At 33.6% G+C, this 21,409-nt stretch overlaps 1 protein-coding gene across 1 annotated transcript; it reads left to right on the top strand.

The window, feature by feature from the left end:
• The first annotated feature begins 108 nt into the window (after positions 1 to 108).
• On the top strand, positions 109 to 18,958 carry Oseg1 (intraflagellar transport protein Oseg1). The gene is made up of 21 exons (XM_085943940.1): positions 109 to 332; positions 1,214 to 1,297; positions 1,446 to 1,676; positions 2,751 to 2,964; positions 4,771 to 4,921; positions 5,038 to 5,192; positions 5,485 to 5,682; positions 5,789 to 6,055; positions 6,157 to 6,321; positions 6,441 to 6,679; positions 7,567 to 7,720; positions 7,838 to 8,002; positions 9,510 to 9,667; positions 10,316 to 10,590; positions 10,925 to 11,081; positions 11,176 to 11,370; positions 11,694 to 11,802; positions 11,953 to 12,112; positions 13,455 to 13,633; positions 16,948 to 17,106; positions 18,744 to 18,958. The coding sequence occupies exons 2-21, from the start codon at positions 1,236 to 1,238 to the stop codon at positions 18,888 to 18,890; spliced, it is 3,540 nt and encodes a 1,179-aa protein (XP_085800066.1). The 5' UTR covers positions 109 to 332; positions 1,214 to 1,235; the 3' UTR covers positions 18,891 to 18,958.
• The last annotated feature ends 2,451 nt before the right edge of the window (positions 18,959 to 21,409 follow it).

Genomic DNA, 21,409 nt, shown 5'->3' with positions numbered 1-21,409 from the left:
TCATAGACTAATATACTTTTGATAAAATCAAGTATTAGGTACGTTTACTGAAGTTTTTTAGAAGTGGCAGCCCCAGTGTACTGTCACCTTGGTTACCTTCTGACACAAACCAAAACAAACATTTTTGTAAGATAAGATGTGCAAACCGATGTTAGAATTGTTTACTTGAATATTATTTCATTGTGTTTTGTTAACAGTGTATAAACAATAATCAATACTTATTTTTTTTCTAAAGATTTTAAATAAAAATCTACTTGTATAAATTCTTAGATCTTTGGACTTTTATTTGCGAATATGAAACAAATAATATGATTTTGAATGTTTTCTAGTATGTAGGTACCTACTTAATTTATTATTTCAGATTATTAAATTTCTTACATTGTTAAACAATAATTGAATTTCATAATATATTCCGTGTAAATAATTAGTCCATAGTCTGTCCTGAAGTTAATAGGAAATATAATATTAGGTACAGACACATAGTATACCCACCTATATATTTGAACATATTATATTTCAATAATTAATGTAATATTAAAATGAATTTATCTGTCTCATTTAGTTTATTAAAGTTTCCATCCGAAGGAATCCAAGAACATTTAAATTTCATAGGTAGGTAGCTGGCTTACAAATGTAACTTTGTCGGTAAATGATTTCTTGGTCAAAATACAATTAATTTTCATAGGGGATAACTGCACCTGGGTCGTAAGTCACGAAGACATTTAAAAGTTTAATAAAAATAGTTTATAATTTTAGGCCAAGACAATCCAGCAGTCTATGAACAATATTCGTACAGATACCCACCCGAGCACAACAGAACGACGTCAGAAACATTTTTGGAAAATTCTGTACTTCAAAATTTATGCAACATTATTTATGATACATTTTTTTATAAAAATCTCCAGTTTGCCATGTGTGGAATCTGAAAAAGATTATAAACCATAAAGTTACTAATTTTTTAAGTCCCCTCATGTTTTATTGCCCATATATTAGGTTTTTGGGTTGTCACAGTGTGTTTTCCAACATAAGTTTTCCGCTGTTCGATTTTGGATTTAGGTTTATAAGATAACCTATACAAAAATACTGAATGAAATACCAATTGTTAGGATGTTGCGCTATCACTTAGTGGACAATACATACTGGTAGATTCATATAATTCAAGAAATATTCTGCATTCGGAAAAAATATATATATTTTTATTTGATTTTTTCAGTTGGATTAACAAATAACACATAATGCATATTGTAGCTAAGTGGATCAATAAAATTCATGATGGAAACAAGAGTGACGTTTCTCCGTGAGTATTATTCTTCCCGCAATTAAAACATTTTGTCAAATTAAAATTATCTATCTAATATAGAAACTACTAAAAGCACATGAGCTATCTTTATTCTTGTAGTATTTAGAACTGTTGATTCTTAAAAATAAAATTTTATATTTTTCAGAGTCACATGCTTGTCATTTAGTCCTGATGGATCTCGGCTGATAGTCAGTGCTGGCGATGGTGTTATGGTATACGATCCCAATGATGGTGCACTTATTAAATTATTAAGGGGTCATAAATCGACAGTTTTATGTGTTGCATATTCCGGGGATGGAAGAAGATTTGCTTCAGGCGGAGCCGATAAAACTGTAATTGTGTGGAATTCAAGACTGGAAGGCGTGCTTAAATATTCGTTAGTTTCACTTCTAATATTATCATTTTCATTAAAAAGTACAGCATTTTTTTTACAAAGAATGGTTGTTTGCAATTTGCTCAACTCATTGGATGCTTGACTTGCTCTGGATCAAGCAGATATTGATAAAATTACATATAAATTTCAGACAGTGATGTTGGATTCGAACTTGCAGTTTGATATACATTTTGTTACTACTTCACTGTAGGCGTTACAGCTTTACCTATCAAGCCTGTCGAAATCGGCAGGTTTAGGAATGAGGTTCCATTTTTGTGCTCATCGGTAAATTGAGTCCACTCTATGTGAGCAAAGAGGAACTCATACCATGGAAGATGTTATGGAAACCTCTTCCTTGTATGCCTTCTTTGAAGACTAGTTCAGAGACGATGGCACGGACTGAGGCTGCCAATACAACTGTAACATGACATAACATAGGATTTTTGATATAAGAGATTTCATATTTGTTGTAGTTTTTGTTTTTTTCTATCATTGACAGTTTGCCACTATATGAGCGAATGAATTAATATTCATTAATCTTTTATACTGTATTCCGGCATATTGGAAAGTCGATAAATACCATCTACATGGTGTATATAGCGGAGCTATGGATGATGGCATGACCTGGAAAGATGCAAGAAGACTGGCAAGCGACGGGGATTCTTGGAGGCATTATGTGGTGTACATATTATGTTCTAACCGAGGAGCAGATATAATCGAAGAAGAAGCATCTTCTGTGAACTCAACTGTTCTATTGTTATTCCAATCCCAGTATTCACTAAATAGGTATCTGCTAATTCATTAAAAGTCATTCAAAGATTCCCTTGGATTGGGTAGTTTTTCTAAAACCAATATCTTACTAGTTTATCACTGTATTGAACAATTAAATACAAAACCACGAAAATATTTGCTGTATTGAAATATTTCACGGACAAGTCAAAGCAATCGATTTCCAGAGTCGTATTTTAGTCATTTCTTTAAATTCTATCACTTAATTGCAATGCTTGATGTAATGTTCAATTTCTTGGTATACATACATACTAAATTTATTTTTATTGATTATCCTTTTTGTTTCAGTCACAATGATGCAATTCAGTGCTTAGCATACAATCCTGTGACATATCAACTTGCATCCTGTGCAATGACCGACTTTGGATTTTGGTCATCGAAAGTGTGTGCTGTGCAAAAATTTAAGATAGATATTGGAAGAGCCACATCATGTTCATGGTCTATTGATGGACTTCTTTTAGCTATCGGCCTCACCAATGGTTATATTACTATCAGAAACAGGGTATGTGTGACAAGTACATTATCATATGTAGGGATTGCAATACCGGTATTTCAAAACCAGTATCTCAGTATTTTTCAATACCGAAATACCGGTTTTAAAAATCACACAATACCGATGTATTCGGTATTGAAAGTGGAAACAAAATGTATTAACAAACATAAGAGGTTTAAAAGGACTATATTTTTGTCGAGTTACGCTATGTCTGGTTTACTTCCGTTACCATTCGAAGTGTAAGTGTAAAAATTGTAATAAAATAATAACACATTAGGTGGAATTATCATTGGGGCATATACACACATAAGATCACCCCATAATATAAATTTATTGAAACTACTAGTATTTGTAAACATCAATATCTCTATATCTATATCAGTGCTCCGCAACCTTTTCTCACCCACGGCACACCAAAGGTCTTCCCAGAATTTCGCGGTACAACACGCATAAAAGAATTTATACACCAAAACATGGGCCCCACATTCTGAAGGGGGACCCCAGGCCAGGATCTTTGACGGCCTTCCCTACCTATCGCTAAGGTCAAAGACAGTGTGATACTCTAAAATAGCGTTTTTCAAATGGTGTTTGAGGTAAAATTAATGTTATTGATTGTATGTTAAGCGATTTTGTTGTATTTATTAATACATCCACTCGAATTATGGTCAGTTGTAGGGCTAAGTTGTTATAATTACACTAAATTTTATCCTGCAATCGCATGTTTTACAATATTACACCAGCGCAGTAAAATAGCGCCGCAGGTGACTTTTTTACCATTAGATAGAATTTGTAAATTGTGTTTATCAAAAACCCTAACACACGACGAAGAACTAAATTTACATATTTCCATGTATTTGTATTATCAATAGGTACAATAACTAATTAAATGTGATAACTGAGCTTGTTTCAATGAACGTAAAAGTTTTATATATTTTGACTTGTTATTTGAAAGTGCAACCCGAAGTTCTCAGTCAAGACCCTTCAAGCAAGTCTGCTTATTATTTTTAAATATAACTTGAGTTGAAAAACTTTGCTCATCTAGATATGTCGTAGAAAATGGGAGCTGAACTGCGATAGCCTTGTCGGAAATCTGAAGATATTCTTTATTAACCGACATCCAGAAAATAGCCAATCGAACATCAGCGAAGTTCAGTTTTAGCGTCCCGTCATTTCTCAATTCAACCAATTCCTCTCAAATTCATAGGGAAAGCGCTTCTATAGTATTTTTCAGCATTGGTTGCAAAAGGGTTTCGAATCCAGTCGTATTGAGTGTATGAAAGTAATGATGAAATTTCTTTTGCAGCAAATTTAAATGGTTTTGAGACGGGTCGGACGGCTCTGATAGATCTTTTGGTACATTTGTAGAGATCCTTGTCTTAACTCAACGTCTCTTAACGTCAATATATTTTTATTCTGACCTAAGTTCATGCAGGTGCTCAAATATATTACCAACTTTTTGCTATTAAGTAAGTAGTGTATAACAAACAATATTATTTGTGTTTTTTTTTTGGAGCAATGCACCGCGGCACACCGATTGCGGAGCACTGATCTATATCATACCTTTACCTATGTTTAAAGGTTTAGTTTATTATCTTGTATGTACGTATTTTTTTATAAAATATTAATATTTTAAAGAGATTTTTATATCTATATTTATTGGTAGATACTTATATTTTTTTCATATATTTCACGAATACCGGTATTCAATAAAAAATACCTGTATTAGTATTTTATTCGGTATTGCAATCACTAATCATATGAATGTTAATCCATGTACTATTAAGATATTAATCTGTGGAATCTATTATATTTTAGCTGGGTGAGGAAAAGGAGAGGATAAATCGACATGGCTATGCTGTGTGGTCAGTTTTATGGACAGAGCATAATTTGATTGTAACTGACTGGTCTGAAATGATATCTTTCTATAATTCATCTGGTCAACAAGTAATGAAAGAGAGACCTCTTGGTATGTTGATAATTTTACTCGATGTAAAGATTTTTATACAAATTGACATCAATTTTATTAATGTCTAATTGAAATCAGTTAATGTGTGAGAAAAATAAGATTTATTTGTTTCCCAGGTATATTGCCAATGAGTATTAGCCGTATAGGTGAGCTTATATTGGTGTCTGGTGCTGGTGGATGGATAATCATGACTTCGGAAGGAATTCCAATAAATCGGATGAAGCAGAAGTGGGTGTCAAGCATTCAGAGCAACAATGAATCCAATACAATAGTTAGTTACTTTTACTCTATCTATATAAATGACTTATTAAAAAGCAAAATATTAGTATAATATTATAATGTTGTTTATGTTTTTACACACTTCAATTGAATGAGTATGAGGGCAAAGAAGAATGTTAATAGATGTTGTGATAGAAATGAATAGAGGTTGATTGTTGTTTAGTTGAGTTGCCAATTTGAACTTCTATGAGACAATGAATCCTCTATGTTTGATTCTTTGTATGAAAAATGTTATTCAGAAGTACACTTTGACAATTTATATAGGTACCTAATTATAATTTTAGGCAATCGGTTGTGAAGACGGCACACTGTGCAGCCACCAAGCTGTGTTTGACACAGTGCATGCCCTTTACCGTGATAGATATGCATTCCGAGAAAATATGACTGATGTGATTATACAACATCTTACATCCAGTGTCAAAGTGAGAATCAAATGTCACGACAGGGTACAAAAAATTGCGATTCACAAGCACCGACTAGCTGTAAGAACAATATTTATTTATTACTGACTTATATAGTTTACAAATATTTCACTATAATTGTACAATAAACATGGCCTTGTTGCTAATTTAATGTATTGTTTTGTAGGTTCAGCTACCTGAAAGAATAGTTGTATATGAGCAAGGTATTGGTGATGGAATGCTCTATCAAGTAAAACAAAAAATTCCATTGACAACTGATTGTTCGTTATTAGTTGTAACAAGTAAAGTATTATTTTTATGCCAAGGCACCAAACTAGAAATGATAGGAGGCAAAGGAGTACGAAGTTGGCAAGGCTCTGCCCCGATCAGATATGTCAAAGTTGCTCCAATAGATAATACAGAAGTTCTTCTAGTTGGTCTCTCCGATGGAAAAGTAGGCAGTGTTTTCTTTAATTTACAGATTTAATTTAATATCTCTATTGCTGATTTGAATACCAAAATTTCAAAATTCAATGGTTTTATCTCGTCTTTTAGATATGGAAAGTCAGTATTCAAACACCTGCTTCAGAAATATTCATAAGTACGCCGGAAGCAGTTAGATGTTTTGATTTAAGTGCTGCCAAGTCATTAATTTCTGTTGTTGATGAAAATTCTATCTGCCGTACTTACAATGTATCCACTGGCGAACTTATCTTTACTGTAAGTTCCTATATTATTAATCTAAAAATTCCAAATATCAATAATTAAATAAGTGTTACCAATGTTAGTGACTAATACCTACTTATATAAATTTATACTTTGTGTTTTATTTTCAATAGGAGGAGAATGTATCTTCGGTATCTTGGCATATTTCATGTGAAGAGCTATTGGCATTTTCCGGAGGAGGAAGAATTTCTATTAAACCTGGGCGATATCCAGCTTCAACGCAGCCTTTAGGTGGTTCAGTTGTTGGTTTTCAAGGAGGCCAAGTGTTTTGCTTACAATCCAGCGTAATGCAATCAATTAATGTTCCTCTGTTTCAAGCGATGTATCAGTATGTCAAAAACAAAATGTTTGGGTAAGCATGTTAACAATCACCATTGTGAAAATAAAATAAACAAAAATGTAACACATAAGGGGTCATTCATAAATGATGTCACACGATTTTCAGTATTTTTTACCTTCCTTCCCCCGATCAACATTTGTCACAAAATATTTACCACCCTATCAAAATTATGGTACATTTTTGAATTACCCTCCCATACTTTCAATAACAAATTCGTTGAAATAAATGGATTATTGTGTTCTCATCGAATATTTTATTCTCAGTAAAAAGTGAGTTCATATTATGTTGTGTTTGTGATGTCACATTTTTACAACTGCCCCTTCATCACATTATATCAGAACCTTTTTCATTAAGGGCGTAACATCATTATATGAATGACTTTCAAATTGACTGTGAACAGGTTATAGAACAAACTTAGAACGGATTATTTTTTTTTTTTTTTTGAATTATTAATAACCATGTCCTTGCTTTTTCGTACAAGGTGGTTGTTGTTAGTAATTTTGAACAATCACAAACACCCAGGCTTTGAGAAAAACACATAAATGTTTTTGTCACGACCGGGAATCGAACCCAGGAACTCTCGGGTGGAAGGCGAGCGCCTTACCAACTTCACCACGAGAGCCGCCGAGAACGGATTATTAAAACATCACTAAACAAACATGAAAATAATAGAAACTGAAAGAATTTGTACTGATGTCAAAATTTCAATATGTTTAGCTAGCTGAGAATTATATTCAAATGGCATCCTATTATGAGAAGATTAAAGTTGATACAATATCCTTCTTCCTTTTCAAGTCCTTTTAAAATCAGTCAAAATTGAATAAGAACCTATAGATCAATTATTGGTATAGTTGTTCTACTTTTAAGAGATATTAAGTAATGTTTCTTATTTTCTTTAGCCAAGCATACTCCATAGCTTGTTTGGGTGTCACAACCTCAGATTGGGAAAAATTGGGCGCAGCTGCTTTAGATGAATTGTCTTTGGATATTGCAAGGAAAGCATTCCAGCATACTGAGAATATTTCACTTCTACAACTAGTTGACTTACTGCAGGTAAACTATATTATCTATTTGGCTTTCCTTATTATATTTAATTAACTTTACTGTAATTTTTTATGCACTCATTTAGTGTTGTTTGTGCTAATGTTTATTTTATTATTTATTTATTAGGAAATATTGAATTCAAATACAAGTAATGCAGAAGCTATGGCCAGAGCTGAACTTTTTGCGCAGCGTAACTATTTCATAGAAGCAGCGAGGATCTACCAAGCCAATTCTTGTGAAGATAAGGCATTGGAGATGTATGCTGACCTCAGAATGTTTCATAGAGCGCAGGTAATAAAAAACCTAAAAAAAATGTAATTATGGATCCTCTCAATATGTATTATACTTCGACTTCCAGACTCTTCAGAGTGGACTAGAGTTTTCTTAATACAGGATATCTTTCCTTGAAATATTTTTAGACTATCAGCAAAAATATATGGTTTCTCAGTTAGCATTGATGATTACGAATGAGCAGCTGGACTTAGGACGAACTTTTGTCCATAGGAACATTAATTTGTAGTCTTGTGTTAGATATATAATCCAAGGTTGTTTGAGTGTTTAGGCAATAACTTTATAGAAGAGAGTATGTAATTTTTTAACAATCATTTCAAAGCAGCATCTCTGACTCCTAAGTCGTGAAATTTAATCTTCTAAGGCATAGTTTCTTAACCGGTGGTCTGCGAAGATTTTTGGGTGGGCCGCAAAAATTTTCTGCAGTTCAAAAATAGTTAGTATCCATTTTTAAAAGCTTCTATTAAATTTCAAGTAATAAATATTTTTCAGAACTCGTGCACCTACAAGGGTTCACAATGAATTAACAAGTCATTTCCGGAATGAATGACACTATTGTATATACTTAGTCATAAATTGTTTCATTGAAGGACGGGGGCGTGGTTTACCTAGAAACCCAACATTTGAAGTGGGGTTGTATTATAGTTCGACAATTGTTTCAAAAATAGTGTAAATATAAATATTTATTATTTTATTCCTGGCATCCGATGGTCCGCAAAACATTTTTTGATGGTCCGCGGATGTAGAAATGTTAAGAAACATTGTTCTAAGTGATACTTTCTATACATAACTGCGTTCTTTCTCAGGTTGACAGAAATGTACGTTTAGTTGAAATTTGTTGCCGATTTCAGTTCGCAAACTTGGTATCATAAAATCGCCTAGTAGAAACAAGTCGTGGCTGACAATACATAATATATATATATATATATACAGTGGCGGCTCATGGATAAGATATCTGGGGGTGCTGCGGTTGATTATAAATAAAAAAAAAGTTTATTTGGATTATATTTTACTATTAACATCAAAATTAAATATAAATTATTAACTATATCAATAAGTAATTAAAATAAAGAACTTTGCATAAATTGCTTGCAGAAATAAATTTTAACAGTGATTTCTTTTATCCGCTGTCGCGCGCGTGTTCACGTACGAATGCAGAAACGGCGATACACTGTCGGGCCTGCAGTACCAATCAAGCTCCCAGCTGCATGCCCCGCTCCCCGTACCCCTCCAGCGCCCATTCGTTTGAAAACGGTACTGCAGTACCGGGGTGTATGATAATTATTGGATATATCAGTGCGCGGGCGAGCTTAATTCACGCTTAAATAATATTGATATTTCCATTTTTCTCGATTTGCTTTGGGGGTGCTGCAGTTCCGCAGTGCATATGGACGAGCCGCCACTGTATATATATCTTAAAACAAACATGAGCGTTTGAATTCAGTGCAATGGATATGTAGGTGGATAATTTGTTATTTTAATTTCACAATATTATTTTACTTTAAAGCAATATCATACTTCTGGAAATACAATGTCGATAACTAAGAAAAAAGCTGAATGGTCTCGACATATTCAAGATTTACACACAGCAGCTGAAATGTTTTTGGCAGCAGGAGAAGTAGAAAATGCCGTAGAAATAATGGCTGAAAAAGGCTGGGTGGAAATGTGAGTTTGGATTTTACCATCTTAGACATTTATGATCCATACTAGGCATGTCCAATGTGTCGATCGCGATCAAGGGATGAATATTGGTTAGTTTCACCCTACGTACGTAAGAATTGAACCATGAAAATGTAATAAACATGTACATTCAGTTGGAATATAATACGATTAACAAGGGGAACATTAACCATTCCTATTTTTATAACCATCTTACGTGAAAGTTTTTTTTTAAATAAACATGAGGAAGCCTGCGTGATCTCGTCATATCACTTGATTCGTATTTGTACCTACACTCACGGCCTTCCACAGGTTTTAAAAAGATGGTGTGAATCCCCACACTTTAAACTAAGGCTAAGTTTTTCCTTATTGTCGCGCAGTAGGCATAGACTTTGCACAGTGCCGAAAAGAAGACCAAATCATTTCCACGATTCCACATTATGAAAGCAAGTGCTGTTTAATTCGTAACACTTCAGTGTCCTCAACCAAATATAGTAACTTATTCAAGAATGACAATGTGGTAAATCACTACACATTTTGATCACAAACCTACTTTAAGTTCGACATACCTGATCTATAGATGTATGCATAAATTGGTTATATTATAAGGCATGTGATTTTCTGTTACAATGTTTAGAATTTGTGTATTTTTAGGTTGGTTGAAACTGGCCGAACAATGGACAAAGGGGACCATGTTGCTCTACGGGCTGTAGCTGATGCTCTTAAAAGCCTGGGCTACCTGGAGCCCGCATCAGAAATTTATCAGAAACTTGGTGATGAGTTAGCTGTGATAAATATGCTCGTTGAATCTGAAAACTGGACTCGTGCATTTCAACTTGTCAAGCAGTATCCGCAATACAAAGAGAATGTTTATATTCCATATGCACATGTTATGGCTCGACAAAACCAATTTATTGAGGCTCAAAAAGGTTTATTACTTTTTTATGATATTTTGGCACACTGGCCGAGCGGTAACAAATCGGCTTATAAGGTTGTAGGTCTCAAGCTCGAATTTCAGATCTGGCAAATTCTCATGCTTTTTTTTTAATGTGTAAGTGGACTCAGAGCATGAACCTAATAGATTGAGCAAGTGGCTAACACCCATTTCTCGTAAAAACCAAAATCTCATAATACAACCTCCACGCTGTGAACATAGTACCTAATAATTTATAAAATGTCTATAGGATGTCCATGTCCAACAAACTACACCTACAATAGCAGGTAATTTGATACAACCTAATTTTAGTTTGACGTTTTTTGCAGCATATTTATTGGGGGGCAAAGATAAATCTGCCACAAAACTCTTGGAAATTCTGATCAATAGTGCAATAACTGAAGAAAGATTTAGTGATGCCGCATATCTGCATTGGTTATTCGCATCCCAGTGCTTAGACATCGCGAACGCTTCAGACGATGAAAGGTAATATTATTATTTACCAATAATATTATGTTATCCCCCGCACACTTGTATGGCAATATTTAACATTCAAATCCTTGTTATTTGTTTGTTTCAGTGAGAGGTATAAATGGATCGAGAAGTATTCGCAAAAGGAAAAAATGGCTTGTCTCTATCATGCTTTTGAGAGTGTTCATAAATCAATTAATGATCCATTTTCATTACACCAACCTGATACACTATTTAATGCAGCAAAAGTGGCTTTGTCGTTGATTGAAAAGCTGCCGCTTCGCGCCAAAGGAATCTCTTTATTGTATCCTTTTAAAACCTTCTGATAACATTAATTGGGTGACGTTAAATGTATTGATGATCAGGCAAGATCAAGAATTATTTGCTTTAGTTTTCTGAAATTTCTTTTTAAGAGACTGCGGAATAAAACTGTTTTAAAGGAACAATGATTATTTTTCATGTTTCAATTTTGCTTACTTTTACTAGTATGTGATGACATTCATGACTCTTTTTTATGCGTATTGCTGTCCAACTAAACTTCACTAGAAAGTTTAATGTACCACAGATTGATAGTTATAATATGTCGATTGTCTTTTAATTGTTCAGTTTTCTTAACTTCCATTACAGTAGCATATATTTATGTCTAGCCAAGCAGGGAAAGTCGATTGGAGCAAATAAAGTAGCCAGTCAAATGATTGATAGAATTCAAGCTTTGAAAATTCCAACAAGATTTCAGGTATGATCTCATAATAATTATAACATTCTCACACCAAATAAATGATATGCATTATCAACGGATATCAAAAGAAAATACTATTTAAACTATAACTAATAGTATGTATAAGATTGATAACCCAATTTTTATCGAATTTCTGCATTTTTCTAGGAGGCAGTTGAAGTTTTGACACTGATCCTGTGGGGTACTGGCTGCAACGATGGTAGTGAGGTTGTGCCACTATGTTATAGATGCTCACACCACCTTCAACCGTTGGATACTGTGTGCCGTCGCTGTGGACAGTCGTCATACTATTCATGTCTCACATTTGGTAAAAAATAACATTATTTGATTTGTAATAGTGTTATTTATTATATTGCTTTACATAACTTATAACATTATAAATTGATAATTTGCACTAGATAGTCTGCAATAGAGGTGAGTTGGAAATACTGTCACCAGTTTGTGTACTAGTCTCGGATAAAACTAGCCATAGTCAGTATGTGTGGCCCAATAAACTTGTTCCAAAAAACTTATGATGATATCATCGCGAGTCGCTCGCCAGTTGAACAATAGGTCATAAATTTTGTGTCGCAGCACATTCACTCATGGTGAGTTAACGCACAGGCTTGTTATGAATGGTATGAGTATGACCGCTCAAAACATTTATTGTTAAAAAAAAAAAACATTGTTATTCATTTTATGAACAAAAATGTTATAACATAACAGAAAAACAACTCATGAATTTAAAATGTGATAAAAATTTTATAATAAATGGGACATTTCAAAAAGCCGAGCTCCGAGTATTTTTAGCGATTCTATTGAAACTGATATTTCAAATACTAATATGGAGTTGGTTTTAGTTCCAGTTGAGTATGAGACTTATGTCACATACGCACGCCAAACGCTCTATATAGTATTCCAAATACTAGTAAGTATTTTGGAACAAGTTTCTATACTAAGTATTATTTTATACTGGTAGTAAGTATACTTAGTCTTCAAAATCGACCAGATTTTCCACCTGTCTGCAATGCCCCTGAAAATACCACATAGTACACACTTTGAATACCACTGTGATAATACTTTATTGATTAAATTTCTATTTACAATAAGTAAGGATAGAATACGAGCCAGAAATCTCCGTTGATGTGAATATTGTTATTATAAACGCCCACAATGGCTGAGCGGTTTATAATGTCATGGGGCCCAGGTTCAAATCCTGGGTCTGGCAAATACACATATTGTTTTTCTATTTGTGTTTGAGTCAGACTATGGACCTAATAGGTTGAGCAAGTGATTAACATTCATTTCTCGTAAAAACAAAAATTTGTTGATATAAATCTCCACTCTCTGAAGCCCATATGATCTTATTAGGATTAGACATGGTCAAAAGAAAACTATTCAAACTGAATTTTACGATATAATAATCCTATGGTGTATTAGCTACCTATGTAATTGATAATAAATTAATTGAACTTGCGTTTACATACTAGACCTTCATCATGTATAATGGTTTTGAAACTAAATATTTTGTCAATTTTTGATTCATTGGTGTGACTGAGTGACTGCCGTTTAACACTACAAACCCATCTTAAAAATGTTGGTAATTGTTGCTCAATAAATAAATAACCGAAAAATAATAACTATTAGAATAATACATAACAAAATTTCAGAATCGATGCCACTGGTAGCGTTTATGCCTGAGATGGATATACCACTTGAAGAAGTGTACCAGCTCATAGAATCGGTTCCATCGTCATTTGATAGTGATCAAGAAACAGACGGAGCCCAAGTTTTGAAGATTGGCGGTTCTAAAGATGCACACGATGTTTTCGCCAAGAAACCGATTGAGGTAAAGAATATAATTAAGTAATTGTTACATCATTTCAGGACCTAAGGGTCCTGAAAACGTTACAGATTTGAAAGGTATTCGGGATCTATGCTTTTACGCAGAAACAACAGATTTGAATTAAATATGCAATATCATGACGGACTAAAAGGTTACTAAATGGGACGAAACACTGAATGTGACAAATCAAAGAGCCAAAACTGCCAAAAACTTGAATATTCATACAAATGTTAATTTTCAATGTGATTTCAAAATTATGTTTTTGCTGATAGTGGCTTTTTCCAACGATATTTGGAATTTTTTATCTATTTCAGAGGATGTATTTTTTTTTAAATTTCTTGTGAATTGGACATTAACAGATAAAGCAATATATACGAAAAAAAATCGGTGTGTGTACTTATGTACGCGTGTTAGAAGTTATACTTCTTTGGCGTAACAAAATAAAAAACTCATCTTTGCCATACAGCGGTTATAATCGATTCAGAAGTGCCCATGACGAATTAATAAAGAATCTAATTTTATTGGCGTGTTATTATGATTATATTCATTTCGGTCTCAAGGGTATTTTATCGATATAGGTACCGTCAGCAATAATATTATGTATGCTAATAAATAATATTATTTCAGAATGTACCTACTTTGGAAGAAAAAAACCTCAAAACCTGTGTTTGAAAAATTTAGCAAACCGCTATTTCGACCATCTTTGCCTAAACAGATGACTGTACAACTATTTTCGTTAACAATAATAATTTATTACAAATCAAAAGTAAAACATAGCCTATGCCCTATTTAATGGTTTAACTGAAACGTGTTATTGGCTTTTATGATGAAACATAATAATTATTATTGTCTTGAATTATTATAAACTGCTAATAAATAAATTGACATGAGATATGCGATAAATATTATCCTAAACTGTAAAAATATGTATTTTTGTGTATGAAGTGTCTAAATATTGTAAATTTACAACATACCATTGTTTGATTAATTTACCAATTCAACATTCACAAAATTAATTTATTTATTGATATATAATTTTACTCATAAATAATACTTACATAAATATAGCCTCAAATCTTAATGAATAATCATAATAAAAGTTGCAATATTATTTGGAACACCCGAACGTCGCCGTGCAAAATAAATTATGTTGCATCTCCGGGAAAAACTTCCGTCCCACATCCCACGCCAAAGTAATGCGTTACATTTGCGCGCGTCACACGCCAAAAATACACTCTGATCTGTTTTCCCAAATGCGCCTAAAGAAGTATAACTTCAAAAATGAGTTATACGTACCTATAATCTGTTTATTCTTAGGTTTTTGTACGGTTTTTACAAACAAATACATAAAATTGCCAGGAAAACATAAATTAAATATGACATATTGAGTCAGGCATAAAGTGTATCGATCAATATTGCCTTAATTTTTAAATTAACATCAAGATTTCTTATGTAGGTACTTAATAAAGGATAAAGCTTTCGAAAATTTTTTCCGAAAAATCTGTTTCATGAAAAAAATTATCTCCGAAGACATACCAACAGATATTGAAGAAAATCTTCTTCCATGTAGATAGAGCCAAAACATGAGTCAAGCAAAAAAAAACCCCGGTTGTACTTATTAGGTTAGCTACAAGTGACTCACATTGAAGGTTTTTTGAAGTTATACTTCTTTTAGTACATAGTGAAATTGAGAAACCGTTTCGGAAGTGGAAATGACGTCGGCCGCGCAATCAAGGTACACCAACTTGCATTTGCGAATTAATATGCTGCTGTCATGGCGGCCGCCTGCGCCCATAGATAAAAGACGTATATAATAATATACTGCGCCCCGCCAATAATTATTTATTGGCTCTATGTACTGGGAGCCTACCGCGAATAAACGTCAGATCTTAGAAACGTCATCGGTTTCTATAGCTGAACCAGTGCATCAATAAAGCCTGAGCAAATCTTTTTGCACAAGCAACGAGTGGTCCACTGTTCAGCTGTCAAAATCAGATCCCAGATTGCTTGACATATTGATTCGGCCTTTCTCGTTTCAAATTGAATTATAAAAATTCTCAAAGCAAATATATTAACTATCAGTGTTATATATAAATAGTATATATTCCTGTTATTCATCAGCTGTCAAAGTCAGACTAGTCATTCACACAAAAACCGGTGGTAATATCGATTTCCAAAAAATATGTAGTATTGATCTACGCATTACATTTGTAGAAGGTGTGTTAATGCTAGTGTATTATTTATCATGTAGCTGATCTATCCAAATCAAACCATTCCCTGTGTCAAGACAGCTGGAAATATCGATTTGTAATAACCACTAAATCAGATGAACTCCAAGGTCTCCAAGATATGTTAAAATAATCTGAAAGAAATCTGAAACAAAGAATACTCTGACAAATGAACACGACAGACGCGTCAGTATGAGCACTCTATAGAATAATCACAGGCAATGACAGGTCATCCATAGATAACGGGAGGGGCAGAAAAGGTAGGACCAGTCGTGAATGTTTCGGCTTTCTCTTGAGTCGACAATGGATCAATATATTCCATCGAAGCCTTGTAGGCAGAGTTGCGTCTCGGATAAATACAACAACGATTTCGACAAGTGGCAGTGGTTTGCGAACTACAGCCGCTCTATTCAAATTATTAAATTTATAAAGCCGGTCCAACAGAGATAATACACGATATAAATTGTAGAGGTAATATTATTAGCCTTAATCCTAGGTAACATTAACAGGGAATCCGTACTGCGGTCGGGGCTTCAAATTTTGATTTGGTAATAATACCTAATGTATCATAATTGTATTATGTACCTAGTTACTTAAATGTTGAATATTTTGTTACGCCAAAGAAGTATAACTTCTAACACGCGTACATAAGTACACACACTGATTTTTTTAAGAGAACTTTTACCTATTTCAGTGCTGTCTTCTATTGAAGGTTGACAACCAACTTGCAGTACACCTCCCTATCCTAGACCAATCGTATGAGATCCCTAATGCATTCGGCATTGAGCCATTTATGAAGTATGCGTAGCCAAGCGAATCTCCTTCTACCTACGCTTCTGCTACCCTCTACCTTCTCCTGCATTATGAGTTGTACATAATAAATATATACTAGTGCCAGCCATTGATTGAATTAGGTCATATCTGTGCAGTTTACCAATATAGCCATGATTTATTCGTTTGGTAAATGTGGAAATAACAGTTCAAAATAGAAATAGTGCGTAAGACTCCTTCAATATAGTTCAAATTTAATACCCTACGATTGAGTATGGCCTAATTTTATATGTATTAGAGTTTGTTTAATTTTTACAGGAAGACCAGTACGGGAAAGTTGTTTGTTCACGCGAAGATCTGAGATATTTGCAGCCGACTTCAGTTGTCATTGTGAAGAAACAGGCTCCACTTCAACCATTATTCTTCAGGAATCTGATGCCTGATTTACACGTGCATGCATGCCCACATTGCGCTCAGGTATTATCTGAATTTAATTAATAGCCGAGTTCATTTGTTTCTATTCATATTTATTTTTCTGTTGGAGTGATATTGTTATGAAATATAATAATATACCTTCGAAAAGGACAGTAATCAAAGACGTAAATATGAATTTGCAATATATTCACTTTTTAACCAATTAAAATATGCAATGTGTAAAGGGTTATCCAATTTTTGGTACGAATTTGTTTTTTAAACGCAATAACCCAATTTTGACAACGTTTTTATCAGCTCGTATTCTTATTTGTCCGGTACAAATCTTGCAATCGATTTTTAACTAACTTCTCGACTAGTTAGACATTCGAAACTTTTAGAATATATCAGAACACGGTGCCGATGCATTCTTTTAATACTTTTAGCCATCTTTAAGCAGAATTGAATTCATTTTCAGTTAATTCTGTTTTGTATGGAAAGTTATTTCAGAAAAATCCGTATAAAGTAAAAGACTATTATTGGTTGCTAAGGCGGTGGTCCCAGCAACTAAATTATTAATATATACGTGCGTTACTATGGAAATCAAAATGACATTTCAGGATTCTATATTTGTTTGTTCGTTTGTTTTTTATTTACTTCATATCAAGTACAAGTTTGACCATATTGACCATAATAATTCAACAGAAAATTTAAAAACGTTGTCTATAAAAAGTTCTTTTTATCTTGTAATTATTGTGTAATAATCTTGGTTCGCGACTTAAGATAAAATAAATTAAACAGCACGTACTGACAAAAATTTATTTTATTTTAATATTACTAATTAATACAGTTTTGGTAAACAACATTTGATCCCATTAATGTGAACCTTGGCTTTGGATGAGCTTTGAGAGCTCATCAAAGTTTGGTGTTATATTAGACAGGCTGCATCTTGGGCCTTCTTCTGGCTGCATTTCGAAATATGGATTTCGTTACCCTCAAAGCAGAAAATGTCGTCTCGAAAGAAATTATTAGTTTTGAACACTGCAATCGCGTGAAACGTCAACGTTAAACAGTGTTGCCAGAATATTGTATTCAATACAATATTCTTGCCAGCAAGTATACTATAAATGCTGGCAAGAATATTATTTTGTTGAGAATATTTCGTGATCCACTAAATATACCAATTGATCCAATTTTGGGCAGGTTAAGAAACGCTGCTTTATATGAACATGTGAGTTTTAGGTGAACTGTTATGGATATTAGATGGTGCAGAAACAAATATTTTTAAAATTAATGTAATCCAAGTGACTAAATTTAATGGTTTGGTAATGGACAGTGGTGAGTTGGCATCCCAACATTAGTAGGTAATTATAGGGTGGCCATTTTGCTAGTTTCTTGTGCTGTCTCCTTATTGGCTGGTTTAAACAATTGTGGATTTAAATGACGTCACTACATGTGGACAGTGGTGACTGCATGTAAACCTAATTTATAAATTCATTTTTCATGGTTTTCTGGGGATCATCTGTTTAGTTGTATACATACACAAGAATATGGAGAATATTTGTAAATTCGCGTCATTTTAGAATTTTTGTGGACAGTGGCGTTTTTGCTTTTATACAACTCAATTATTTCAACATCAATGGTAATTGAAACTTCTGATTTACGTGTATTTAATTGCTTTTGAACTGTTTCATTAATTTCAGTTATTCTACGTTGATGACATTGAACAACAGTGTGTGGTAAAATCGGTATGTCCCTTCTGTAGAAACACCATGTCTGAAGATTCGATGGAACCCACTTTAACGCAAACTGATTCAACACAATCTGCAGATAGCTCCATATTTTCATAGTTATATTTGTATTTATTAATAATGTATTTTAGATATATATATATATATATATGTAAACCTAAGAGAAAATAAAATTCACCAGCAAATAAAATTCATTTCAGAATTGGTTGTTTTTTTAACATACTTTTTCATGTTACCTTATAATCAGTAGGCCGAATATATCCATTTTCTATTGTTTATACTCCATAGGGTACAAGTGTCAATTGAGAAGATGTTGAGAGGATTATGTTATATTCCCTTTGATGTTTTCACACTTACGTCACTTTTGAAGCAAAAAATTTCCACCCTTAATTTTTTTAAACTCAGCGCCGCGCACTAAGCAATAACAAAGGAAACATAACTCTACACTATAGCGGTTTCAGAAAAAGTTTTTTTTTTAATTCTAACCTTCGCATTAAAATTCCAAAAAAATTTCGCATTAATATTTTGTTCAGTGGTTGCAATAAAAGGCATGGCAGATTGTGCACCACTGCTCTAATCTTGAATGCTAGTGGCACACATTGACACATACAAAGTCTAAATATTAAAGTGGACACAGCAGAATATGTAAAAGATATTAACACAAATTTGCAATATTCATCCTTATTGCAAAACAATATGTGGACATGTAGGCTATAGAAGAAATTATATTCTCTGGATAGACAGCATTGTATACAAATGATAAAGAAAATAAAATCTCTTTATAAGGTCATATACTTACGCGTACATACTGTAATTTGATAATTCATTATAATACTAAAGCAAAGTGTGTAACTGATTTTCACTTTAGAAATTGTGGCTCCACTTTCAAAGATTTTTTACAGTCTTCAAAGTGAAGAACAGATCTGAAATGTGAAATGACTTGGAGCTAATTTAACGATTAGCCTCAAAAATGTTTTTTCAGTTTGACTTTTATAGGTTTCCTTTAACTTTCATACATAGCCAATGACATTAATATGGACGAAGCATCTAGAAAATAAAATGACACTCACTTTGTGTCGGGTCTGCCGGATGGCGAAATTCATATTTTAATATCGGTATCCTACGCTCAAATGAACATTCTGCTTGCAAGCGGTCTGGCGACACCGCTGGGTCTGCCCATACAAAATTTCTGACTGTCAGGTTTCGACTCCACCGTTATTATTGTGTTACAAAATGCCAATGTGCCTAGTTAAAAATTGTAAAAAAATCTACTAAACACTCCAAGAAAGATGGGAAATCACTTTGCATGTGTTAGTATTATTTATTATTTATAAAATGCCATTTTAAGATATTGATGAATGTTTATTCAATGCAATTGAATGACAGGAACCATTGGACAGTCAGTCGCCTGTGATTCGCTGAGCTCACTGGCGTCTAATCTCCGAGAAGTCGTAAGTAACCGAGAATCTGTTTCTAACGCAATGAGTCATGACACTAATACGCCATTACAATAAAGGTTATATTACTATAAATTCTCGAAGCTTGTATCGCATAATGGAAACGGATACGTCAATGGTCACGTGACATCTACCTATACATCTGTGAATGACTTTGATGCACAATTTCTCGTGCGCACCGGGTATGAAGTGAGTCGTCCATTTAATATGTCATTGTACATAGCTTATCCATACAGTGCATTGTCACATGGAATTGTTTTTTCAAACTTTGGGCAAGACGTGTCATTGGTTCCGGGCTCATAGTTAAAAAAACCTGTTGACATTGTTCAAATTTACAGTACTTAATGTAGAATGGTGTCAGATCCTTCTGGCAGTGCAGGAGACTCATTTCTCACATCTCCCCCTGCGAAACGCCGGATGCACGGATGAGGGCTATAAGCAACGACAGACAAAAACCAAAGCCCTTTAGAGTCAATGACTTTAAAGTATTTAATCAACGATATCTCAGTTTGACAGTTGTGTGACGATAACATGTTCTTCTCCTGTACCCTTCATATGTAAATGTATCTATATATATAAAACAAAGTCGGGTTAGTTACACCATTTATAACTCGAGAACGGCTGGACCGATTTTTATGATCTTTGATTTGTTAGATTTGTCTCCGCTCCGAATAGCAGAATAACTATTAAAATATTGGATAAATCACGAAAAAAATACATTATGAAGACAATTCATTTTATCATACATTTTGACATTTTGAAAAATGACCTCGCGCATTCGAAAATAAAAGAAAATCACAAAAAATTTAAATCCATATACAACGATACATGACAGAAAGAATAAACAAGAAACAAATGAAAGGCGTTGTGTGCATTATCTATCCTTTGACATTTGATTCAGTTCAGCCATAGTTCAGCCTCAGATAATCCCGAAAGACTTTGTTGTATACTCCGGTGAATTTTGGAGGAAGTTGTCCTGCCTGAATCTTTTTTACTTCTTCGACAGCGTCCAAAAATAAAGCCAAGAATAAAATTACATGATCTCATTGCTGGTATTGCTCATTATTTACCTACCAATTTCAAAATCCATCCTTCGAACTTCATTCGACAATCGATCTACGTGAATAATCGAGCCGATTACCAGCTAGGTGCGCAAATAGC

This window comes from Rhyacophila brunnea, unplaced genomic scaffold (genome assembly GCF_057557595.1).
Source record: "Rhyacophila brunnea isolate RB1 unplaced genomic scaffold, BYU_Rbru_1.0 scaffold_1, whole genome shotgun sequence".
NCBI classification, from domain to species: domain Eukaryota; kingdom Metazoa; phylum Arthropoda; class Insecta; order Trichoptera; family Rhyacophilidae; genus Rhyacophila; species Rhyacophila brunnea.
Note: the sequence above shows the minus strand (reverse complement) of the source record. Positions and strands in the feature narration are given on the sequence as shown.